Raw genomic sequence first — 24,362 nt, 5'->3', positions numbered from 1 at the left:
ATTCCCCTAAAGACAATGATTAAACAGCTTTGTAAGTATGGACGCTAGTACTGGTTGAAGTTGTTTGAGCACTATAATTGGAATGCTGTCAGGACCAGTTGCCTTACTGGAATCAAGGTTTTTGATTAGCTTGGCAACATCATGTACAGATATTTGTATGTCACATAGTCACAGGAGGAAATATTGGTGGTTGATGGCCTTGGTCACAAAGGGTAGAATTAGCTGCAAAGTTCTTGGCAAAGAGTTTGGCTTTGTCTGATGCTGCCGAAATTACTTCAGGTCCATTGGTGACGGTTGGGATAGTGCATACAACTCTCATGTTCTTTATTCCTTTTTTTATAATAGTTCCTGGCAGTCTTGAAAGCGACTTTAGTCTCAGCATATCTATTACATTGGAAAAAGTGATTTCTGTGCGCAATAGCAGCAGCACATTTTGGAGAGAACCATGGCTGGCTGTTAGATTTTTGCTGGAACTTTTTCGAGGGTATGAAACGGTCTAACCTATAAGTAACTATTCCATCAGGTCTGATACTATAGAGGACACATTCTTTTTAAACCTGGAATGCAGAGGTAGATCTGATATAAATGTATGGAGGCTATCGCAGTCAGCCATAAAGTATCAATATACTGTACGATGGATAGGTACGTCTGGGGACTTATTATATTTAATTTTTATCTTAACTGATACAACAGAGTGGTCGGAAGATCTAAGTCGAGACAGAATGGAAACTGAACATAATTCAGGGCAAGTTGTGAGAAAAAGGTCTAGGAGACTTGCATACTGGCCATCAGTGTCGGGCACACGGTGGGTTAATGAACAATCTGAGTGAGGTCACAAGCAATGGAAAAATCATGACAGAACCTCCCTTCATCATCAGTCTTGTTTGTGTGGATTAACCATTCCACATTATGAACATTGAAGTCTCCACATATGTGAATGTTAGCTGAACGATAAGCAGATAGGACATGATTAATTTTTTCAGATACTGTTGTGGAGGCGATAGACTGTAAATATAAATGCGGTAGTGTGAGCAAGTACAACTCAGAAGCACATATATGGTAAGTTAGGATCTTCTCTAGAGATGTCCCTACCACATGGAAAGTCATCTTCAATATAGGCACATATTCCATGCCCATGGCGATCTTGGCGGTCAGATTTGGAAGTTAAGTTAGAGTATCCTTTAATTACGAACTCGTCTAGAGAAGTAGTCTGTCTAATGCCAGTTTTGCTTAGGAATAATAGGTCTGGTTTAGTCTCCTGTAATTGGGTTTCAACCTCTGGAAGGTTAGAACGTAGACCCCAGATGTTCAAGAAGGAGACATGGTAGTGGGGGTATACATTGGAAGTTTGAGATCCGGTTTAATTGTGTATTTTTTCTTGAAACTTTTCATGATGGAGCTTTGGGATTTGTGAAATAGGTCAACAGACTTGCTTGGAGCAGGGCAGAGCGAAAATAAGAGAGAAACAGAAATGTATTTTTGTAGCACATGATAAGGTAAAGCCGTAACAATTACCCACTAATATGGCATCGAGAAGCCCCACAAGAAGCTACTACATGGTCCAGAATCCATTCACCAAATGGCAATACAGCAGCCCCAGTACTTTGCACCAGCTGATAGGACAGCCTCCTTAGTGGTTAATCCAAGGTTCGAGTTCCTGCCTATCAGGCGGATAACATCAGCCCAGATAAAACGTTTACCTCCAGCACCCTTACATGGCCACAAGGATAGAGATAGAAACAGAAAGTTTCCAGCATCTCTGGCAACTGTTTATGCAAAATACTGCCAACCTATAATACAGCTTTTTCTTCTCCCTTTCTCAGAAAAATCACTTATTAAAAAATGAGGACTGAGGGAAAAATAAAGAGAAGCGGGCGTACCGGTAGCTGTCGATAATGCATCCACAATGCATTGTCTACTTTCCATTAAAAAAACAAAAATATTATTTTATTAAGTATTCTACTTAATAGGAGTCAAATTGACGTGTTTAAGGGAAAGTATGGTGATAGATTCTCCTCATACAAACTGAAAATAAATAGAATTGCCTAAATCAACTTGGTAGATATAAGAACATTCATGGACGAGAAAATCTATTATAAAATAAATAAAAAAATAAAAATATAAATTAAATACTGAAATAAAATGTAGTTATTAACATTTGAATCTAATAAAAAAGATACAAATAAAATTAGTATCAAAACAAATTATCTCGAAAAAGTTCCCATCTTCAAATACAAACTGTTAAAAGCTTCCACGTTCAAAATACTTTTTTTTTTTTTAAATTAACCGTTGAAAACGTGATCTTCCGAATTTTGGCTAGGGACGCTTTAAGGAATTGCGAGATAAAGGAAAGGGAAGGGAGGCGGTAAAGAGAATATAATTGTTGAGTATGCTATCTTTAAGATCAACTTGGTAGATATAATAAACAACATTTACGGACGAGAAAGTCCATTATTAAATAATAAAAAAAATAAATTAAATACTGAAAGAAAATGAAGTTATTAACATTTGAATCTAATAAAAAAGATAAAAATAAAAATAAATAGTGCAACAATTAATCCCCCCAAAATTCCTTTTTTTTTTACTAACACACAATAGCAATTATTCTACTTGTTATATCTCTTGGATCGGTGGGAGTTGTCCCCCTTTGTTCAATGTTTATAATGTAAACTCTCGGACGTAAACGTGAATAAACGAGACTTGGGCAGTCGGCCATGTAGGTCTGAACGGTCACATATCCTTGTCATGTTATTATTAATAGAAACCTGACATAACATGGTGTCAGAACAAGGGATTTACTAACAAATGTGAGCAAAATACGGGGAAAGAGTTATACTAAATATCGAGCTTAAGAGCCGTTATATAAAAAAAGAAGAAATGCGTGAAGTTCCATAGTAACCCCCCCCAGTAGGAATAGCCACGTGAGTCCACTAGAGCCCTTTCCATTCGACCAACCCGAGTCATGGGAAAAATGGATACGACTGTTCAACCGTTACCGAACAGTGTCCAGCCTTGACGAAAAACCAAATGCTTGTTAAGTGGACACCCTAATATATTGTATGGGTGATAAAGCCGAAGACATTTTCGCCACATTCAAACTTGCACCCGAGGAAGCCCAGAACTTCAATATAGTGGTAGCAAAGTTCAATGACCATTTCAAGGCTGATACGAACGTAATTTATAAACGGGTCAGATTCAACCGAAGGTGTCAAGAGGAAGGTGAGTCCATTGATTCATTCATCACTAACCTCCACACACTAGCTAAAAACTGCAATTTTCGAGACCTGCATGAGGAATTAATTCGTGATAGAATTGTAGTTGGGTGCACAGATCCTAAGCTATCACTAAGTCTGCAAATGATTCCGGACCTCACCTTGGATGGGGCCATCAGACGCGCACGACAGAGTGAAACAATAAAATCACAACAGCATCTCCTGCGGTCCCCAGAACATATCGTTGGTGAAGATCCAGCTGACAATAATATTGCAGTCCACTACGTTAGTGACAACCGAATTCGCAGACAAGGTCAGGGTAAACACATGACAAGACCCGGGCGAGAACTGCACTACGAAAATCGACAAAAAAATGAGCGCACACAGCAGTATAGACCAGAGGCTGAGTGCCACCGCTGCGGTAACAAAACCCAACACCAGAGACGCACGTGTCCTGCCATCTCAGCCACCTGCCACAATTGTGGTAGGGTTGGCCACTATGCTCAGTGCTGCCGCACACGAAGGCTGCATGAAATTAAACCTAGCTCAGATGACTGTGAAAGCGATCAGAATGTGTACCTTGGCGTTCTGACGATATCAGAGATCAGCATAAGTAAGCCGTGGCGAACCAATATCGCCATCAATGGAGTGCCACTGAAATTCAAGCTGGACTCTGGGGCGGATGTGACCGCGATTCCAGAGCACATATATAAGTTACGAAGAGACCTACCAGACCTCTCAGATACTCACAAAATTCTTCATGGTCCAAGACGTATTCCACTCAAAGTGACTGGAGTGATCACTGCAACTGTCTCGCATGAAGATCTTTCAGCAGAACAGAGGATATTTATTATCCCCAATCTCGAGGAGCCACTGTTAGGAAGGCCAGCCATCGAAGCACTTAAACTCGTAACTGTCCACCCAAACTTACATACCATCAGCAGCCAGAAACGCCCATTCGACCCAAAAATAGAAATGCCAGACTTATTCACAGGCCTAGGCACATTTGGAGAAGAATGTACCATACTCTTACATCCGGATGCGAGTCCATACTCAGTACCCACACCATGATGCGTACCACTACCTTTGATGGAGAAAACACGGGCTGAGCTCCAGAGAATAGAGAAACTGAGGGTCATAAGCAAGGTTGACACACCCACCGAATGGTGTTCCCTCATGGTTGTAGTACCAAAAGCAAATGGAACGATTAGGATATGCGTAGATCTCACAAATCTCAATAAGTGCGTAAAACGTGAACTCCACATGCTCCCCACGGTCGACCACCTTTTGGCTCAGTTAGGGGAAGTAAAAATCATGAGCAAGTTGGATGCCAACAGCGGGTATTGGCAGATTCCACTTTCATCAGAATCTCGTTCGCTGACGACCTTCATAAATCCATTGGGACGATACCAATTCAACCGCCTCCCGTTTGGTATTTCATCAGCAAGTGAGATCTACCAGAGACACATGTCACAAGTACTAGAGACCGAAATTGGAGCCATATGCATGCAAGATGATGTTTTAGTATATGGAAAAAACCAACAAGAACATGATGCCCGGCTGAAGAGCACACTGAAAAAAATTCAGGCTGCTGGTATTATGCTCAATTCGGGAAAATGCGAAATATCCAAGTCGTCAGTAAAATTTCTTGGACATATACTCAGTGCTGACGGCCTGCGACCTGATCCGGAAAGGCTCACTGGTATCTCGAAATTCCAAACACCAACGAACATGACAAAAACCCACCGGTTCTTTGGGATGGTGAATCAATTAGGAAAATTCATTCCAAACCTAGCAGACATGACTAAACCATTACGGGATTTATTGAGTCATAAATATGCGTTTGTTTGGGACAATGCACAGCAGGATGCATTCTCCTCCATCAAGAAAGCATTGTGTTTAGCACCTGTGCTATGCCTGTACAATCCATCAAGTGAGACTGTGGTTTCTAGCGACGCTTCATCTAATGGGCTGGGAGCAGTATTATTACAACGACAGGATGACACAAAATTACATCCCATCGCCTACGCTTCACGAGCCATGTCAGAAACTGAAACTCGTTATGCACTGATAGAAAAGGAGGCCCTAGCCATAACATGGGCTTGTGAACGCTTTTCAGACTATCTTGTTGGACTACACTTCACAGTGGAGACAGATCACAAACCACTGGTGCCACTGCTAGGTACTAAGGACCTCAGTGAACTTCCAGCAAGGATACAGAGGTTTTGAATACGTTTAATGAGGTATGCATACACAATTAGCTATGTCCCTGGTAAGGAACTATACACAGCTGATGCTCTGTCAAGAGCGGTATCTGACAACGGACCCACCAAACAAGACAAGGACCTCGAAGAATTAGCAACAGCGTTCGTCCACACCGTGATGGAATCTTTACCTGCCACAGAAAAACGTCTGAAAGAGCTGGAGGAAGCCACTAAAACTGATGAAATCAGCAACTGCATATTACAATATGTAAGAAATGGCTGGCCATCAAAGGATCATGTCCCAGCATCAATTGAACCCTATTGGGCCTACCGTGGCAGCATCACGTGTGAGCATGGATTACTGATGTATGGCACACGGATCATAATCCCATGGCTACTGAGACCGACTATTATTGCCAAAATCCACTCTGGTCATCAGGGAATTACCAGGTGCAGACAAAGAGCTCGCCAGTCCGTATGGTGGCCAGGACTATCTGAACAAGTCAAAAGAACTGTAGAAAACTGTCCAAGATGCGCCAAAGACACCAACCGCCTGAACCCCTCATGACAACTGAGCTTCCAACAAGACCATGGCACACTGTAGTCTCTGATCTGTTTGAGTTGAAAGGCAGCAGCTATGTCATACTTGTCGACTACTTCTCTCGATATGCAGAAATCGCCATGCTTACATCAATGACTTCCAGTGCAATGATACAGAGTTTTAAAGCTATTTTTGCCAGACATGGGGTACCTGTCATCCTAAGAACAGACCCAGGAAACCAGTACACTTCGAAGGACTTTGCCAAGTTCGCAAATGACTGGGGTTTCCAGCACGTTACAAACAGTCCCCGCTATTCCCAAAGCAACGGAGCTGCAGAAGCCTGTGTGAAAACAATGAAGAGAATGTTAAAGAAGGCAAAAGACCCATATCTTTCTTTGCTTGCACACACAGCGACACCAATGGACTGTGGGTTAAGCCCCAGCGAACTGTTAATGGGCCGACGTCTGAGGACAAACGTCCCGACTCACCCGGATCTACTAAACCCCAGTTGGCCCGATCTTGAGAATTTTAGACAGAGGTAAAGGAACCAGAAGGCGCAACAGCAACTCACACACCGCCTATCAAAAAAAGCTAAAGAGCTAAAGCCACTCGAAAATGGCACAAACCAGGAAGGCATCGTTGTTGGAATGGCAAATACACCACGTTCCTACATTCTATGGACCAAAGAAGAAGGGACAATAATCCGACACAATCGACGACACATTGTACCCAAACCACCAGAAATGGTCGAGGCTCACACATCGGAGACCCATGAAGACAGTCATCTACCTAGGGAAGAAACAGTCAAAACAGCATGCCCCACTCTCACCTCTCAAGAGTATACAACAACCAGATCTGGGCGTCAGTCAAGTCCACCTATTAAACTAGACCTATAATATATGCATATACAAATATATATATATATAAAAGTAAATAAATGAACTCTTTTCTTTTAATAGATATATCAAGTGTGTGTGTGTGTGTGTGAGAGAGAGAGAGAGAGAGAGAGAGAGAGAGACCATATAGTAAAAGAACATTAAACATTATTAAATAAAATAAAAAAGGGAGATGTTATGTCCCTTGGATCGGTGGGAGTTGTCCCCTTTGTTCAATGTTTATAATGTAAACTCTCGGACGTAAACGTGAATAAACGAGACTTGGGCAGTCGGCCATGTGAGTCTAAATGGTCACATATCCTTGTCCTGTTATTATTAATAGAAACCTGACATAACAATACTCACTTAATCTTTTTTAATCGATCTGTTGACTGTACTTAACAAGCACCAACATTTTAAAACTTATTTTAATGTTTCAGATTATTTTAAAAAGTTATTAAATTGGTTTTATATGTAAAAAAAGGGTAAAAAAAAAACCTTACCTTTCAATACGAAAAAAACAAAAACAAAATCGGGATGAATTCGTTTTTTTTTTGTGTGTTCAAAACAGAGCATTCGTTTTGTTTGTTATGATTTCTTTAGTAAATTGATACAACTTTGTTTTGTGTGTCCAATTCATTAAGAAATAAAATCTATGAAAATATAAAAGAATCCAAATTAAAAGATGCAAAACACGGTTTAAACATGAAATTATTTTAAAAAGAAAATTAACTTCTTAGGAACAAAGAATTTAAGTCATCGTAACACGGTGTAATCATTATTTTGTTCCTTGTGTAAAAATGTCCGTTGATTAGTTAAATGTGCAAAATTGTTTTTCTATCAAGTTTAGGGACGTATTTGTCATATTTTAAAAATATTATTTTTATATTTTATAAATTTCTCTTATATGTCATCGGATTTTAACCGACTAAAAGGGGGAGGGGAAGGAGGCGTTTCTGCAACTCAACGGGTTAAACCAGAACTCGACGCAGAAGGAAAAAAACAATTAAACTCTTACCTTACGTGGTGAACCTTTCACGCTTTTTCTTGGTCAACAGGAATTGCAACGAATTGCCTCGTTGCTTACAATGACAGATTGTCTTTGTAACAGTAACTATGAAACGGGTTGCTGGAGTGCTGGACTAAAACAAAAAGACCAACCAAAACATATCGACGATAGGAGGTGTTTTTATACCCACTAGTCGATTCTATGCAAATGTTAAGTCCGATTCACGTGAGTGGACAAAAAACAATCACTATCATAAAAGCAGTTGACCAAGCACTTTCAAACCTTTTGCTGGAACGACTGCCACACAGAATTCCACTGCTTCTGCTTCATCCCTCCCCTCCACATCGAGGTCCGGCAAGTAAAAATTACCACAGTATGTAATTCATAAAAAAAGTAAAATATACAAAGACATGCAAATCAGTTTTTTTTTTTTTTTTGAAGATAGAAAAACTGTTAAAGTAGACATGTTAAATGTATGTGGCGTTCAGTAAAAGAAGGAAGGTCCACACGCGGAGATAGGTTATCAGCGTCTGTTGGGGACAGGATGGTCTGCTGTGTGATAGACGACCCCGTCCCCATGTGTGTAATGGTCGATGTATTTCATGGTAGAGGAATTGAAAAAACAAAAGGTCGCATAATGATGACGAAAATATACCGTTATATATCAGCGAAAGAAATGCAATTTATTTACATGAATATACATGAAGAAGCGATAGAAAGAATGAGAGTTCATTGAAAGATGAGTAACGTTACTTGCGGTTGACTGGCTAGTCAGGAACGCGGTGGTGGCCCATGGCCCCAGCGGAGCGGTGTTTGTCACATATTGACTGCTTGAAGGTCCAGTACGAAAGAGGAAGAAATATGGGGAACATGAAGCAACATAGCTAGGCCGCTCCTCTGAATTAAAGGGCGACAATCGAGTTAGGCTGGGAGTTTTTAACTCCTACACGTCTTTATTTTAAGAAGGTTAACACCGGAAAAGGAATAAACATGACTCCTTAAGAGGAGAGTTCTCAAACCAAAGGGGCATAACTCAGGATGCTAAGTTTACTCTCTTAACACCCATGCTTAAACTTTACATCCTGATAATTTTAATTTTACACAGTCCCTGCGAGTCCTCGCCAGGGGTTTTGTGAAGCAGTCTGCCGTATTTTTGTTCTGAACTGATGGATGGTGCACCACCTGGAGCATGAACTGCGTGCCAGCCAAGTGAATGGATTAAAACAGAACTCTTCTTCACACAGTTTTCTAGAGCATCGAAGGAGAAGCCTGTGCTGTTGATTGTCGATGGTCATACAACACACACCAAAAGCGTGGAGATGATTGACATTACAAGAGAACATGGTGTCATTCTTTTGTGCCTTCCACCACACTGCACGCATCGATCGACTACAGCCCTTTGATGTAGCTTTCATGAATCTGCTTAGCACATTCTATGACCACCAGGTTCGGATTTGGTTGCGCGAACACCTGGGACGTGTGGTGACCCAATTCTAAATCATAACCTTTTTTGGTCGAGCATACCTGCAGGCAGCAACAATGTTAAATGCAATCAACGGCTTCAAGGCTACAGGAATATGGTTCTTGTACAGAAGCATCTTTACTGATGCTGACTTCATTGCATCTGAAGCAACAGATATCCCTGTTGTTGCTGATGACCTCAGCCTCCATCCCACCGCCTGACCCTCCAGCGATCCCTCTGCCTCAACCGCCAGCCGTCCCTCTGCCTCACCCTCCAGCAATCCCTCTACCTCAACCGCCAGCCATGCCTCTGCCTCAACCTCCAGCAATGCCACCATTTCAGCCTCCAACCTTCCCACCAAGTCTATGATGGAGAAAAAGGAAACGGTGCTGTCAAAGACTCAAACCAAGGGTAAAGGCAAAGGTGTCAGCTCAACCAGAAAACATCTTTCTTCATCCCAGAGCCAGGAAGAAGATACACAGTGCTTGTACTGTGACGAACTGTACTCTGAGAGTGCAGAAAGCTGGGTAGCCTGTCAATGGGACTGTAGGAAATGGGTACACTACGGCTGTGCAGGTCTAGACGATTGCAACAAGACCCCAATCTTCATTTGTGAGCTCTGTGAAGACTGACTGATTCAGACCAAGATCCGTCTTGTTTTGCCCCAAGCATGGGGCAAAACGGGGCAATACAGTTAGCTGAATAAATCATCTGTATTTCTTTTGAAAATAATTTCTCATCTTTTTTTGTTATGGCATTTTTTTCCAATACTTTGAATGTTCAGTACACACAATATGGTTTATATGTCAATGCTACCTTTGACTCGACAGTTCTTTTTCCCTTAAGTGTCTCGTTTTGACCCAGGTTCCCCTACGTAAAGAATAATATCGGTCTTTCAAATAATTCCAACATTTTTATTGGATTGCAATAAAAAAATAAACTTATTCCGATGTTTGCCATTATTTAAAAATTTATTAAATTGATTTTTTTAACGTAAAAAAATTTCAGATTTGTATTTTTTTATCGATGTCGCCATCGGCAGTAGAAAGGGAAGTGGGAGGGGCAGCCGTTTTGTGTAGCCTATAGCACTCATCTTCCCCTTCCCCTTCTCATCTTAACCCGTGGTCTAGCAGTCGTTTGACCCTGGAAGACCTTTTCAGCTGGTGAATGTTTGTACGTACGTCGCTCTCTCTCTCTCTCTCTCTCTCTCTCTCTCTGTCTCTCTGTCTCTTTCTCTTTCTCTCTCTCTCTCCCCCTTTTTCATCATATAGTTCTCTCGGACATTTCTTTCTCTCTTTCTCTCTCCTTCCTTTTTCTTAGTAGTATTCCGTCATCATTGCTTGATGATGATTGGCTGCTATGTAAACAACCCCAGAGATCCTTCTTGCGCCCTTTTTTCAAATCAGTTCCGAAAAATATTTATTGAGAGAAAGACTCGTGTTTTCCAGGTTCCGTCAACTGACGTAAATCGATTCAACCACTTCACTAAAGAGCCTTTATTGGAGCGGTTGGAAATTGGTGTTTTAAAATACACCATTTATTGAAGAAGTCAACACTTTTCAGCGAAAAGGATTATTATTTTTAAAGAAGCAGAAGAAGAAAAAAAGAAGACAACCCTTTTCAGAGAAAAGGAATATCATTTCTAAAGAAGAATAAAAAGAGAAAATGATTTCCATTCAGTCACTCCAAACTTTAAAAAAAGCCTTCTGAAGGTTTTGTTTGTAAAAAAAAAGGGACGGGGGGGGGGAAGGAAATAAAAAACTTTAAAGGTACCTTGCAACTCAGCTTTGCATGTTTTCTTTCCTGAGAAAAGAGAAAATAACTTTTTTGTTGAAAGACTGAATTTAAAGACTTGAAAGAACTTAGATGACCATTTTGGAAGGCTAGGCGCTGTATGTACCTTCTGGGAAGGTTGGGCGTGGGGCCAACACCCTCACCCTGTAAAAAGAACTTCTCGCTACAAAAGCATCTACAAAAAGTTGTAGATGGCCTATGACCCTCCAGGGGATCAAGGGCTATGGATTGATGGATGGATGGATGGATGGACGTTTAACAACGTTATTTTTAATGTTTTGATATGCTTATAGACTTAGCTTTGAAGACAACAAATAACACTAGAAAGCTATATGTTTTGATTTCAATTCTAGCTGATCGCACTCAAGTTATATATATATATATATATATATATATATATATATTAACTTTTGAGGTTACTACTATATATTAGGTACAATATGATAATCATTAGATAATAAATAAATACAGAATGTGCATAAATTAAAATATTATATTTTAGCGTATTTTACGGGGCGTTGTCCAGTCGTAAAATACGCTTAAATATGCTATTTTAATTCAAGTGAGAATTGTTTTCTTGTATTTGTTTGTTTTTAATTTCATGTTACCTTAAAGGTTTTTTTTTTTTTTTTAAAAACCTTAGCTTTGAAAACTAAACGAGACAATGGACACCCCTGTAAATGTAGCTGCACGTGTAATTGTGAGGCAAGGCTTGTGCAATCACATACCACACCTCCATGAATTGGCACTGATTGCAAGGAGAGGCCAAAGACTGACCGAAAAACAACCCCGGGATAAGTTAAGAGCACATACAGCACCTTAAATTCTGAAATGTTCAATCATTTTCGTACTGACTCAACGTTGATTACCTTCGGTGATCTGACGAGAACCGTTGAGTCGACGTGATTATGCCAAATGTCTATGGTTAAACAGGTTATATATTTGTAAGATCAATACAAATAGTAAATTCAAACCCTTAACCAATCTGTAAGCCAGTTGTTTGAAAGTATGTTTAATTGGACACTTTTGTTCCTATTTACATTTATATTTTGTTACAAACGTTCAGAATAGAAATGTATGGATGCACGTCTGGGGGGAAAAAAGAAGAAATCTGACACCCCTACCTCCTTTTACTATCACGACTTCATTTTGAAACGGGTTCGATTGGCTGAGATTTTGGGTCTCCTTATAATCGTGTTTACATTTTTTTTTAGTTTGTTACGTTTTTGGCGAACAGCAAATTACTTGCTTTTTGAGGGCAAATTAAGTTGTTTTTTTTTTGCACTAGCAAGGTGTTTTTTTTTTTTTTTTTTTTTTTTACATTTAATTCAATATCTTAGGACTTTACTTTACTAATTATCTCTGAAATAGGCCCAGAAAACTAATATTTATCTTTTAAAAGATTTTTACAATGAATTTATTTAACTTCAAAATTTAGCTGAATTCGTTAGCTCGCCGTGAAAACATTTTTCATGACTTTTTTTTTTCACGTGTACAATTTTTTTTTTCCTTTAGGAACTACACTTTAGTCTCTAATCTTTCAAATACAATCAAAAAGTACCTATTTACTATGCCTCCCCACGGGACAGAGTTAGACACCAGGGTCGTTTTTTAATGTGGAGAAAAGGAACAAAAATTTTAAATTGTCTCAGTCGCGAAGGACTTTTCCACTGACAGAGAACAAGAAATTGAAGTGCAGCATCTGAAGAACAGATGGTATTTATTTGCTCCCCCACAGAGCAAATTAGGCACAAGGCCGTTTTTAATGTGAGGTAAAAACCAGCTCCCCTAAAAGTAGGCAAAAAGGGGGCACTCTGGTTACCAAAAATAATAATTGTCCCAGTATAGAGGGTTTCCTCTCCATTGACTGGTACAAATTATCTTAAGTGCAGCATCTGAAGAACAGATACTACACTTTGATCTCGGCCCGAAGACCAGGTATTTATTTGCTCCCCCACCGAGCAAGCATAACATTTTATTTCCTTTTAAATAAATTCGGATAGTTTTAATCTCATTTCAGGTCTGTATTTCTTTTGCTCATTTGCTTCGCATATCAAATGCTTCACATATCAAATGCTTCACATACATACATAACATTTTATTTCCTTTTAAATAAATTCGGATAGTTTTAATCTCATTTCAGGTCTGTATTTTTTTTTGCTCATTTGCTTTTTTAAAAATTTTTTTCTCTTACAATTGTTACTCATAAAAAAATGTATTTTGGTGACGCCTCCAAAATTCCGTCATTATAGGAATGTGAGGATTAAAAGACAAAATAAGTTATGAGGCGAAACAATGTAAAGATATTACGCTTTCTACTCCATTGTTATAATTAAAGAACATTTCCACAGGTTTATTAAAAAAGTTTTTATTAACATACAATTATTTCTGTCTTCTTCAGGCCCGCATTTATGATATACCAAGTATGTAAAATTAACAATACTAAAATTCATGATGCTATTATTTGAATATTAATTTCTAAAGAGACATAAATAAAGTTGATGTCGTCTTTAAAATGAGCGTACACAATTGTAAATTGTTATTATTTCGAATTCTTTGTACATATGTAAATGATCTTGATTTCGTTTACTCCTATTTAATTTTAAGCTTTGAATTGTATTCCTCTTCTATAGATTATATATCTACAATATTCTGAACGAATGCTTATAATTCCTATGCTATCCTTATCCTAAACATTATAAATGTTATGCATGTAGTTAGCTATCCGTCGTTGTCCTCGTGTTCTGGCATCATATGATGCTTTTTGATATATACATGGTAAACTTATATATATATATATATATATATATATATATATATATATATATATATATATATATATTATAAGCTCTATTTCCTTTTCGGTTTTATTGAGCTTTTTATATCTGGCTGAGTTTATTTTAATTGTAAATATTAACTCTTTAATATTTATAATATATTTTAAGTTTACCATTTTGACTACCTTAGTAAACTTATTGTAACTTTTATATACATATATATAAATATATATATATATATATATATATATATATATATATATATATATATATATATAATTATATTATATATATTTATATATTTATATTTATATATTTATTATATTATATTGTTTTTAAATACCCGAAACAGTGTTTCATGGTAAACAACTGATGATCCCTTGAAAAATAAATAAAAAAAATTGGTATTATAGTAAATTCGAGAGAGTTGATGCAGTGATTGCAGGTGATTAAATGACTTACTGACTAGATGGTTTTTTAACGAATGATAAAAGTAATTTTTTGTATAGTTTCAAATGTTAAACACTTCAAAGACTATATATATATATATATATATATATATATATATATATATATATATATATATATATATATGTGTGTGTGTGTGTGTGTGTGTGTGTGTGTGGTAAGAGCTAAGGTTCAAACATGAGTACCTACCAGCATAAATGAATACTAAATGTAACACAACTACAATAGAACAAATATTTATTGACAAACATGAACACATGGCAACACTGCAATATCAAACATCACAATAAAACATTACTCACTTCAATAGTGGGGTTACCGGCTGAGTGTGTGTGTGGGGGGGAAATGTGTGGGAGTTGAACAGCCAAGATTTAACCGATTCCGATTGACTTCAAATAACCTCACTGTTTGGTAAAGGAATGAGTACCATTGGAATATCCCAAAATAACTTTATAGAGATCATCGAACTATCACAGCGTATGTGGTCAAAACAAAGATCGGTAGGAAAGTCCTGTAAAGAGAGCTCATTTAAGAAAACTTAATGAGAGGATTGAACGTCGCATTGCCAGGGAGATGGTCAGGACACTCCATTCTACTAGCAATAATATTTTTCTGTGAGCTGGAGTGTCCCAAATGTCGAAAACATCAAGGGGCGAGACATTAGAAAAGTGAAGAGTTCGAAAAAAGCTTCCAGAGTAAGAATCACATGGAAAAGCGTGTTCAATGGGCTGAACAATATCTAAAAATAGATGTCTTTATTAATGAATGCCATCGACGCTGGATGGACCAGACGGATGGTCGTCTGGTTGGGTGTTAAATGTCTCTCAGCTGCATCACGAATCCGCCGACACCAAGGCGGTGAAGGTATAATGTTCTGGGCAGGAATCAAAGGCAAGGAGAATGGCTAAAAGGGTCAAAATTGATTCCAAGGGATACTGCCAGATTCTTACGGACTTCTTCATTCTCTGGCTGAAAAATCAAACTTTTATGGATAAAAAAATCCTTGGTATTTAAGCAAGATAATGCACTTTTGGCATTCTTAACTCGCCACAATCCCATTACACACAGAATGGGGTTCATAGAAGGCAGATTGGTGGTTTGGCATCCCAACATCCGACTTAAATCCAACTGAAAATTTGTGAGCCATCATTAAGCGGAGAATTAAGTCTGATTAATGAAATTTAATTGTATTATATTCAATTTTAGTGGAAGCCTGTAGATTAATTAAGCCATGTGAAGTTCAAAACTTACTTCTGCCATCGACAAGCGTCTTCTTAAAATCCTCCAATATGGAGGTGAAACAGACTGTTCTATTTTAAGTTCTTTCTTCTTACTGTTCCTTTCTTCTTGACCTCGATTCGCGATACTGAGTATTTCCCTTCTTTACCCTTTTTCTGAAACAAACAACACGAAATCTTTTTCACCGATCGAAGCAAATGAAAACAAGTACTGCTCGTACAAAAAAAAAAAAAAAAAAAGAAAAAGAAAAAATCCGACGTCTTTTACATCCGCGGGGGCACAAACTAATGCAAATGAGTATAAACTGGATTTCTTGTACCATCCGGCAGGCGTAGTGTCATTTGTGAATCAGATGTGATAGCGATTGGCTCGTCATACATTATTTACACTCCTCCCTGATCCCTGATCACAGCATGTGCAAGGTCGCACTGGTAATCTTCGGCATGTACTTTGCCAAAAGGATGGTTCTGGGGTCTCTCTATTCTATGTTGTCTGTGGGCTAGGCAGTATCATACACTCAATATCATCTGAAGTCTCATCTGCTCTGTCAGGTGGAATCGCATCTGGTCGGTGTTCCGAGGGTTCTCCATTTTAAGTTGGTTGTTGGCCAGGCAGTGTAATACATGCAGTGTCATCTGAAATCTCATCATCTGCATTACCAGAGGGGATGGAATATGTCCGGGGTCGTATATCCTTCACGTGGCGTGGGACACCATCAACACCAATGGTTTGTGGGCTGATCACTTCCATTACTGTTCCTTCTTGGAACTTGAATGTGCATCGATAATGTGGCGGTTTTACCCATACAGGATAACCCAGAGTGTATTGGGTTTGTGCGGAGGCTGGTAACGTTGGCACTGGGTGGATGTTCTTCGCCCTAACTTCATATTTCTAGATCCCGTTGGTAGCTGCAGTCAACGATGATGTATCGTCTTTCATGACATTGTACCAATACACTGCTTCCTGAACAGTACATCTCTTTCTAGCTGCAATCCGCTTAATACTGACGGTGACATCGTTCTGCAATGGCATTGACTGCTGGCACGTATGCACACAGAATCCACAGGTGTACTCCCCACCCAGCGGAAAACTCCTTGAATTCCTTATTGGTAAATGCAGTGTCGTTGTCAGTAAGCAGTTCATGTGGTGGGTCACGCTCAAAAAGTATCGACTCAAGACGCTAAATGATGTGTCTGGAGTCCTGCTGTGACAACATCTGCCAAATGGTAAAATGCACTCGACCGCAATCGCTGACCATCAGGAAATGTTTGCTGTTAAAGTGTGTTATATCCATCCCCAGCCTTTGCCAATTAGCTTGTACCACCAATTTCCCTGGTGGTCGAATTAACTTGGTACGGATCAATCGTCCGATATTCCTCACGTTCTCCAATAGCTGACCTCACATCAGCTTTTGTAATTATGAATGAATTATGCTGTGCGTCGAATGCCTGGATGTCCACTACTCTTATGCAGTTCCATGATATGACTACTAATCATTGCGTTACTCTTTGGAGCACAGGTCAGAGTCGTGGATTTTATCCTATCGAGCCACCTTTGTGGAACACGTGCCCAGGGTCTTCCACGTTCTGACTCGATGTGACCAGAGCAACGTTTATTGAAAGTCCATACTCTTCTACCAGTGATTTAATCGTGTCCAGTCATCATCAGAGTAACATTTCACTGGTAGCATTTGTGATTACTCTAGTTTCTTCTAGTGAGCGTGTCCACTAACCAGTGATGCATACTTACCGTTTTGAAGTGTATAAATTTGCACTTCCAGTGTAACGCAAGGTTGATGCCCTTCAATGCTGCATCAAGTTCAGCCAAGCTAATATGTTGCACGTCATCCGTTGATCGCAGCAAACATGCATTTTCAAATACAATAGTATCACGTTCCAGGAGCACGCCTGTGGTCAGGGAACTTGCATCCACCTATACATTGGCATCTTGTCTGTTTACACACCATAGACCCTGTTTGGGATAGCTATGCTTCACCCTGGCTATTGTTTCCTGGAGCATTTGTTGAAGTGAAACATCCTCTGTGATGTCGTCCCATCCTTGGATTATGTATTGGCCCGTCGCTTTATGATTCCTGTTGCTGCTCCTAGCCACCCACACACTGGCAGATGCCCGATCAGTTTCCCGCACAGGGAGAAAATGGCTCGACGTGTCACAATCTCTGGAACATCTGAAATCAGACTACCAAATACCGTCCTAGTCAGGCAGTATCTCTCCCTTTTCATAACGACGGTTTGGAATGGCATAAAGAACGGTCCTTATGTACCTGAAACTAGGCCTTTCTCAAGTCCAACAATGACACATTGGACCCCTTCCCCCGCCAGTCCCTCAGCTTTTGTGAACACACATCCGCACGTAGCTCGCGGTAATCCATAACAGGCCGCACTTTCCCTTTGTTATGCTGAACAATTGCCATTAGTGCGATTAAACTCTTGGGTGGACCAAGCTCTTTCTCCGGGTATGGTATCAGCCATCCATTGCGAATCCACGTTTGCAATTCGCAGTCATAATCCTTCAGAATGTGTTTGGGCACAGTGTATTCAGGTGTCTGATTAATCAGCTGTTGTGACGGCTGCTTAATCGACCACTTCCAAATTGCAGTCCAATGTTTCTTAGTTAAAGTCAGGTCATTCTATTTTCACTGCAACAGCAGTGCCAACACTGCAAACTTCCTTCGGGAAATTGGCCCCACTGTGTTCATTTATATGAACACCACCCAACAGGCGGATGATATCAATTCTGAGCAAGAGATCGGATCCCAATAGATCTCCATCCATTACAAACATCTTTACCACCACAGGAATCCTTTTATTTACCTGCAAACTGACCTTGGTCGCTCCTTTACTGGTCATACTCTTTCCATGAACAGTCAGTACCTCTGTCTTGTGTCCATTCCGTGGACCACAAACCGTACTCCAATTCATGAGCCAATCCATGCGTCCTGAATCACTCCGTTGACATGCACGCGCTTCACTGGCAGGTTGGTTCTCATCCTACTGAGAGTGGCGCTCACATCTCGCCCCTGTTTCCGTTTTCCGTACATTTTGATGTGATGTGTCCCTCTTTCTGGCATCGGTACCATCGAATACATTGTGTACGGCGCTGCCACGATCGTTCGACCTGGCAGTGCTTAGCAAGATGGTTGGTTCCAGGGCAATCGAAACACTACAGTGAGTTCTTAGAGAGCTTGTGTAGAGGCACTTGTTCCATGTCTGACCTGTTGACAGCAGCTGCTACCTATTTTGCTCGGCTGAGCATACTTTATGTTGGGATCTGGTTGATATCAGCAGATGCACACAGCAACTCCTGGGTATGGGCAGGCAGTCCAGCCATGAATACATACTTCAGCATCTGATTCAGAACTCCTGCGACTGTGTTTTTTTTCCTCTTTCAAATGTTCGTCTTTACTTTTGTAAGCATGAAGTGTATGTAGTTGTAGCGTCGAAGAATTTTTTAGAAATGAATTTCAAAATCAGAGAGCTAAATGAAGGCGACATTTTGACTACACACCGAATGTGTAAATTTGACCTCTTGTTGACCTTTAGCGTGACCACTCTTTTTTCAATACGATATTCCAACGGTCTCACAGTTAGAGATGAAATAATTCACAAGTGATGAGACATAGGTCATTCTAAGTCACCGCATATTTTAGGGTCGTAATATAAATGAGTTTTTCCCGTTTCTTTATTTAAAGAAATTTTATCGACTGGCGGGGGTGTGATTTATGACTTTTAGTCGCCCCAAGAAATTTTCAATCGACTGTGGCGACCGGTCGTGTAAAGTTTCAAAAGCTGGTTATATGCATTTATTACATTGGAAGCAAATATGGTTGAACATATGAAATACATTGATAGCATACTTGGTTATATGCATTAAATACATCGTAAATTTCGTGGTTATATGCATTAAATACATCGGTAGCATACGTGGTTATATACAGTAAATGCATTCGAAGAATACTTGGTATTATGCATTAAATACAACGGGAAAATACGTGGTCATAGGTATTGAATACATTGCTAGTATACATGGTTATATGCATTCAACACATCGGAAAAATACGTGGCTATATGTTTAAATTCATTTGTGGCATATGTGTTTATATATACGGGGCTGTATGCATTAAATACATCGGTAGAAGACGTTGTTATATGCATAAAATACATTGGTAAAATGCATGGTTATATGCATTAAATACATTGGTAGAATACGTGGTTATATGCATTAAATACATTGGTAGCATAAGTGGTTATATGCATTAAATACATTGGTAGAAGACGTTGTTATATGCATTAAATACATTGGTAGAATATATGGTTATATGCATTAAATACATTGGTAGAATACATGGTTATATGAATTAAATACATTGGTAGAAGGCGTGGTTATATGTGTTAAATACATTGGTAGAATACATGGTTATATGCATTAAATACATATGTAGAATACATGGTTATATGCATTAAATACATTGGTAGAATACATGGTTATATGCATTAAATACATTGGTAGAAGAGGTGGTGATATGCATTACGTGCATTAGTAGCATACGTGGTTATATGCATTAAATATATTAATAGCATATATGGTTATATTCATTAAATAAATCGTTAGTATACATGGCTATGTGCATTAAATATATTGGTAGAATAAATGGTTATATGCATTAAATACATTGCTGGAATATATGGTTTATGCATTAAAATCATTTGTAGCATACATGGTTATATGCATTAAATACATTGGTAGAATAAATGGTTATATACATTAAATACATTGCTGGATTACATGGTTATATGCATTAAAATCATTTGTGGCATACATGTTTATATTCATTAAATACATTGCTGGAATACATGGTTATATGAATTAAATACATTGGTAGAATACATGGTTATATGCATTAAATACATTGGTAGAATACATGGTTATAGGCATTAAATACATTGGAAGCATACATGGCTATATGCATTAAATAATCATATCACATACATGGTCACATGCATTAAATCCATTAATAACATACATGGTTATATGCATTAAATACACTTGTAGCGTATGTGGATATTTGAAATAAATACTTTGGTTGCATACATGGTTATATGCATTAAATACATCGTTAGCATACGTGGTTATATGAAGTATATACATTCAATACATTGGTGGTATACATGGTATATATACATTAAATACATCGGTACCATACATAGTTATATTCATTAAATACATTGGTAGTATATGCAGTTATAAGGGCATGCTTGATCTGTTCTCAGTCTGCTTTCAGCTTTATACAAAGTTACCTGTATATGGGCAGAGTTCTACCTCACAATCTCAATGGCAGGATATACTTAACATTTTCCTTGTGCAAAGCTCACACACGAGTTCCACATTTTTGCTCCACTCGATAATGGAGATATGAGCTTCAGCGCTACTTAATTCTGGAATCAACCAGACATCAAAAATGTTGTCCTCTATCTCTTAAAAGTAATACAAAGCCGAAGTAGCTTCTAGTTTGAAATTTGATTTCAGTGGAAGTTAAATTTGTGTTGTAGTAATGCACTAAACCAATTACCTCCCTTTGTAAAGGCCCGGATGTAACCTTACCGGCCTAGCTTTCATGCCCAATAAACGTCAATTTAATCGCGTCTCTGTTCGGCTCTGTTTCCTATAAATAGCACGCCAACAAGTAACATTTCATGGTGGCTAGCGGTGGGATTAAATAGCCATGAATAAATATATACAGAAAGAACAGCACTACGACGGCAACAAAGAAAATAAAATAACAGACGACCCCCCCCCCAAAAAAAAACTTGTGCACGCACAGTCGGCCAGTGACCACATGGGGATATGAACGATGCCATATTGGAAAAAAACCATGAATACGTATTATTTACACGTCTTAGTAGAGCCCCGCTCTGAATAAAAAATAAATAAATAAATAAAAATAACAAAAAATAAAAAATTAAAAAAAAATAAACAATAATAATATTATTATTTGCCGTCAAAAGAACATCAACAAACAATAAATTATGGCACACCTCCTACCGACCATGAACTGGTCAGACCCAGACCTCAGCGAAGCTATGTCCCTGTTCAAATAGAAAATGAACCTCTACATAGAGGATGAAGAAATTAATGAATGCACAAAGCAAGCTAGGAAAATATGCCGCGGTATAGGCGACCAAGGCCTAAGATACCTAAACACCAGTGGACTCACTGATGAGGAAAAGAAGTCACCGGAACACATGTGGAACTTCTTTGAAAGTCAACTCCGGGTGAATGTAAACTTCCGAATCCACAGACTCCACCTGATGCAGTACCGGCAGAAACAAAATGAGACGCTGGACGACTTCATTACATGAGCTAGAACATTAGCATATCAATGTGATTTTACAGACGAGGAGCTGAGCGAGAGATTAATAGAGCTCATTATTTTCTCAACAACATACGAAGCCGTCAGAAATGAGCTCTATAGCAAACCAATGGGGTATATAGCATAGCCAACGTGCGAATCAAGGGTCGGAAATACGAAGCCCTCGCCGCTGGGAACGAGCAACTAAACCAGCTTGGAATGCCGAAAACCGAAAGAATCGACAACGTCAACCGAGGCAGGAAATGTGGGAACTGCAATACCAGCCACAAGCCCAGGCAATGCCCAGCATATAATGATGAGTGTTCTGCATGTGGAAGCAAGGGACACTGGGCGAGATGCTGCAGAAAGGAAAAAACCAAAGACCACAGAAGAAAAGGCAAGCACCGCAGCAATTCTTGCAGACATCGAAACCAAACCCCAAAGAGAACCGAAGGCAGAACATATGGAAAAAGTTTTAATCATATAGATACCGGCAGTGATGAGGACGCTTACCACTCCATCACTGTCAGTGTAAAATGCATGGACAGCATTACTAAGAGACCTAGGGATGAGGCTTACACAACCCTGAACATCAGGCCACCCCACCTAAAGTATAGAACGCACCACATCTTACAAATGAAAATGGACTTTGGGCATCAGGCAACACTCTGCACTGCAAACTTTCCAGCAGATGTATGGCAAATCTCAAGAAGCCCTGTCCATCTTAAAACCTTGTCCATCTTAAAACCCTGTCCATCTTAAAACCCTGTCCACACGTTAAACTGACCTCATACAGAGGTGAGCGCATCCGATGCCTGGGAACTATTAGTTATATAGTTGAAAACGCCTAATGGCACAAGACTCCGTCGCAGGCGCACCCACCTGCGTGCCATACCTTTCCCAGCAACTAAAAAAGTATGTTTTCAAATCCCTGAACCTGATATCCCACATGATATGACCAAGACAGAGGAAACAAAAGCTGACGACAAAACCAACGAAACCAGCAGCACAAGACAAAACAAACGAAACCAACAGCAACGCAACACACCCCTACGGGACAAAAGCAGGTAGGCCCCAGTGGCCCACTCCAAACCAAATCTGGCAGAACTATAAGAAGACCCTCATGATACAAAGATTGACCCCACTCTACAAACCAACGACATGAACTGTCACAAAAACAAAACAAAACAAAACAAACACACACACACACACACACACACACACACACACACACACACACACACAAATATACACAATGAACTAAACAGGGGGGGGGGTTGTAGTAATGCACTAAACCAATTACCTCCCTTTGTATAGGCCTGGAGGTAACTTTACCGGCCTAGCTTTCATGCTCATTAAACATCAATTTAATCGCGCCTCTGTTTGGCTCTGTTTCCTATAAATAGCACGCCAACACGTCATCCTTCCTACAATCTTTTGAGTCAACTTCAATAACCTTGATATTATACATGTCCGTTCACATAATACGTTGTCTTAAAACTCTCTGGTATTCCTTTTACCCGCTCTTTTATGCATCTTGCATAATCTAATTTACATAGAGTTTGCGTTACCCACACGTAATCGTCAAATATAAAGGGACGTCACAATTTCAGCATTTTTTCTAAAGCGAATAAATACAATACACACTTGATAATGGGTATATGAGCACTAAATTCCAGTAAGCTACGATTTTCTATAGAATCAGAAAACAAGTTTGCCACGGAAATAACCCAAAAATGTCGCTAAAAATACAAGAGTTTCCATTTCCCCCAAAATTTAAAAATTTAAAAACTGGAAACTAAATTTAAATTTGTAAAATAGATTTTTTTTGTCTATTTTAAAAATTAAAAAAAAATAATCGAAAAGCTAAAATATTTATAAAAAGGTAAATTTTTAAAGTTGAAACGACCTTAATTTTTTTTTTTTTTTTTTTTACACATGACGTTTTCTTTATTTCGGTGGGATTCTGGACAAGTACCATTTTCTTTTAATAATTACTGTCAAACAAATATTAATGTAAAATATGAAGAAAAAGAGGAAATTGAATCCAATATATATATATATATATATATATATATATATATATATATATATATATATATATATACACACACAGGGTGACCCCCCCCCCAAAAAAAAAACAGAGGCATTCAATTGTTTTTCTGAGTATTTTACAGTCAACGGAGAAAAAAAGGCCAAAGACCCTAATGTTTTGATGTGAGGTGTTGAATATAATAAACTAGTTATGACCAAAGTTTTATTTAATTCGAACAAAACACTAAGAAACGGGGCCTAATTAGAGTTGGGACCCGTCTTTTTTTTTGGGGGGGGGGTCACCCTGTATAAAGTCGGAACTTTTTTTAAAGTTAAGTTCACAAAAGAACCAATCTAACATTTCGACTAAAATTAAT

General features: G+C 38.8%; 1 protein-coding gene across 1 annotated transcript; it reads left to right on the top strand.

Moving 5' to 3' along the window:
• The first annotated feature begins 3,059 nt into the window (after positions 1-3,059).
• On the top strand, positions 3,060-4,283 carry LOC145240329 (uncharacterized). Its single transcript, XM_080103910.1, has one exon. The coding sequence runs from the start codon at positions 3,060-3,062 to the stop codon at positions 4,281-4,283; it is 1,224 nt and encodes a 407-aa protein (XP_079960036.1).
• Positions 4,284-24,362: the final 20,079 nt, after the last annotated feature.

Source organism: Euprymna scolopes, chromosome 19, assembly GCF_053919585.1.
Source record: "Euprymna scolopes isolate OS-2025 chromosome 19, ASM5391958v1, whole genome shotgun sequence".
NCBI lineage: Eukaryota > Metazoa > Mollusca > Cephalopoda > Sepiida > Sepiolidae > Euprymna > Euprymna scolopes.
This window is presented reverse-complemented; position numbering and strand designations above follow the sequence as displayed.

Excerpts from the sequence above, each read along its gene's own strand:
- LOC145240329 (XM_080103910.1), top strand. The coding sequence starts at position 3,060 with ATGGGTGATAAAGCCGAAGACATTTTCGCCACATTCAAACTTGCACCC.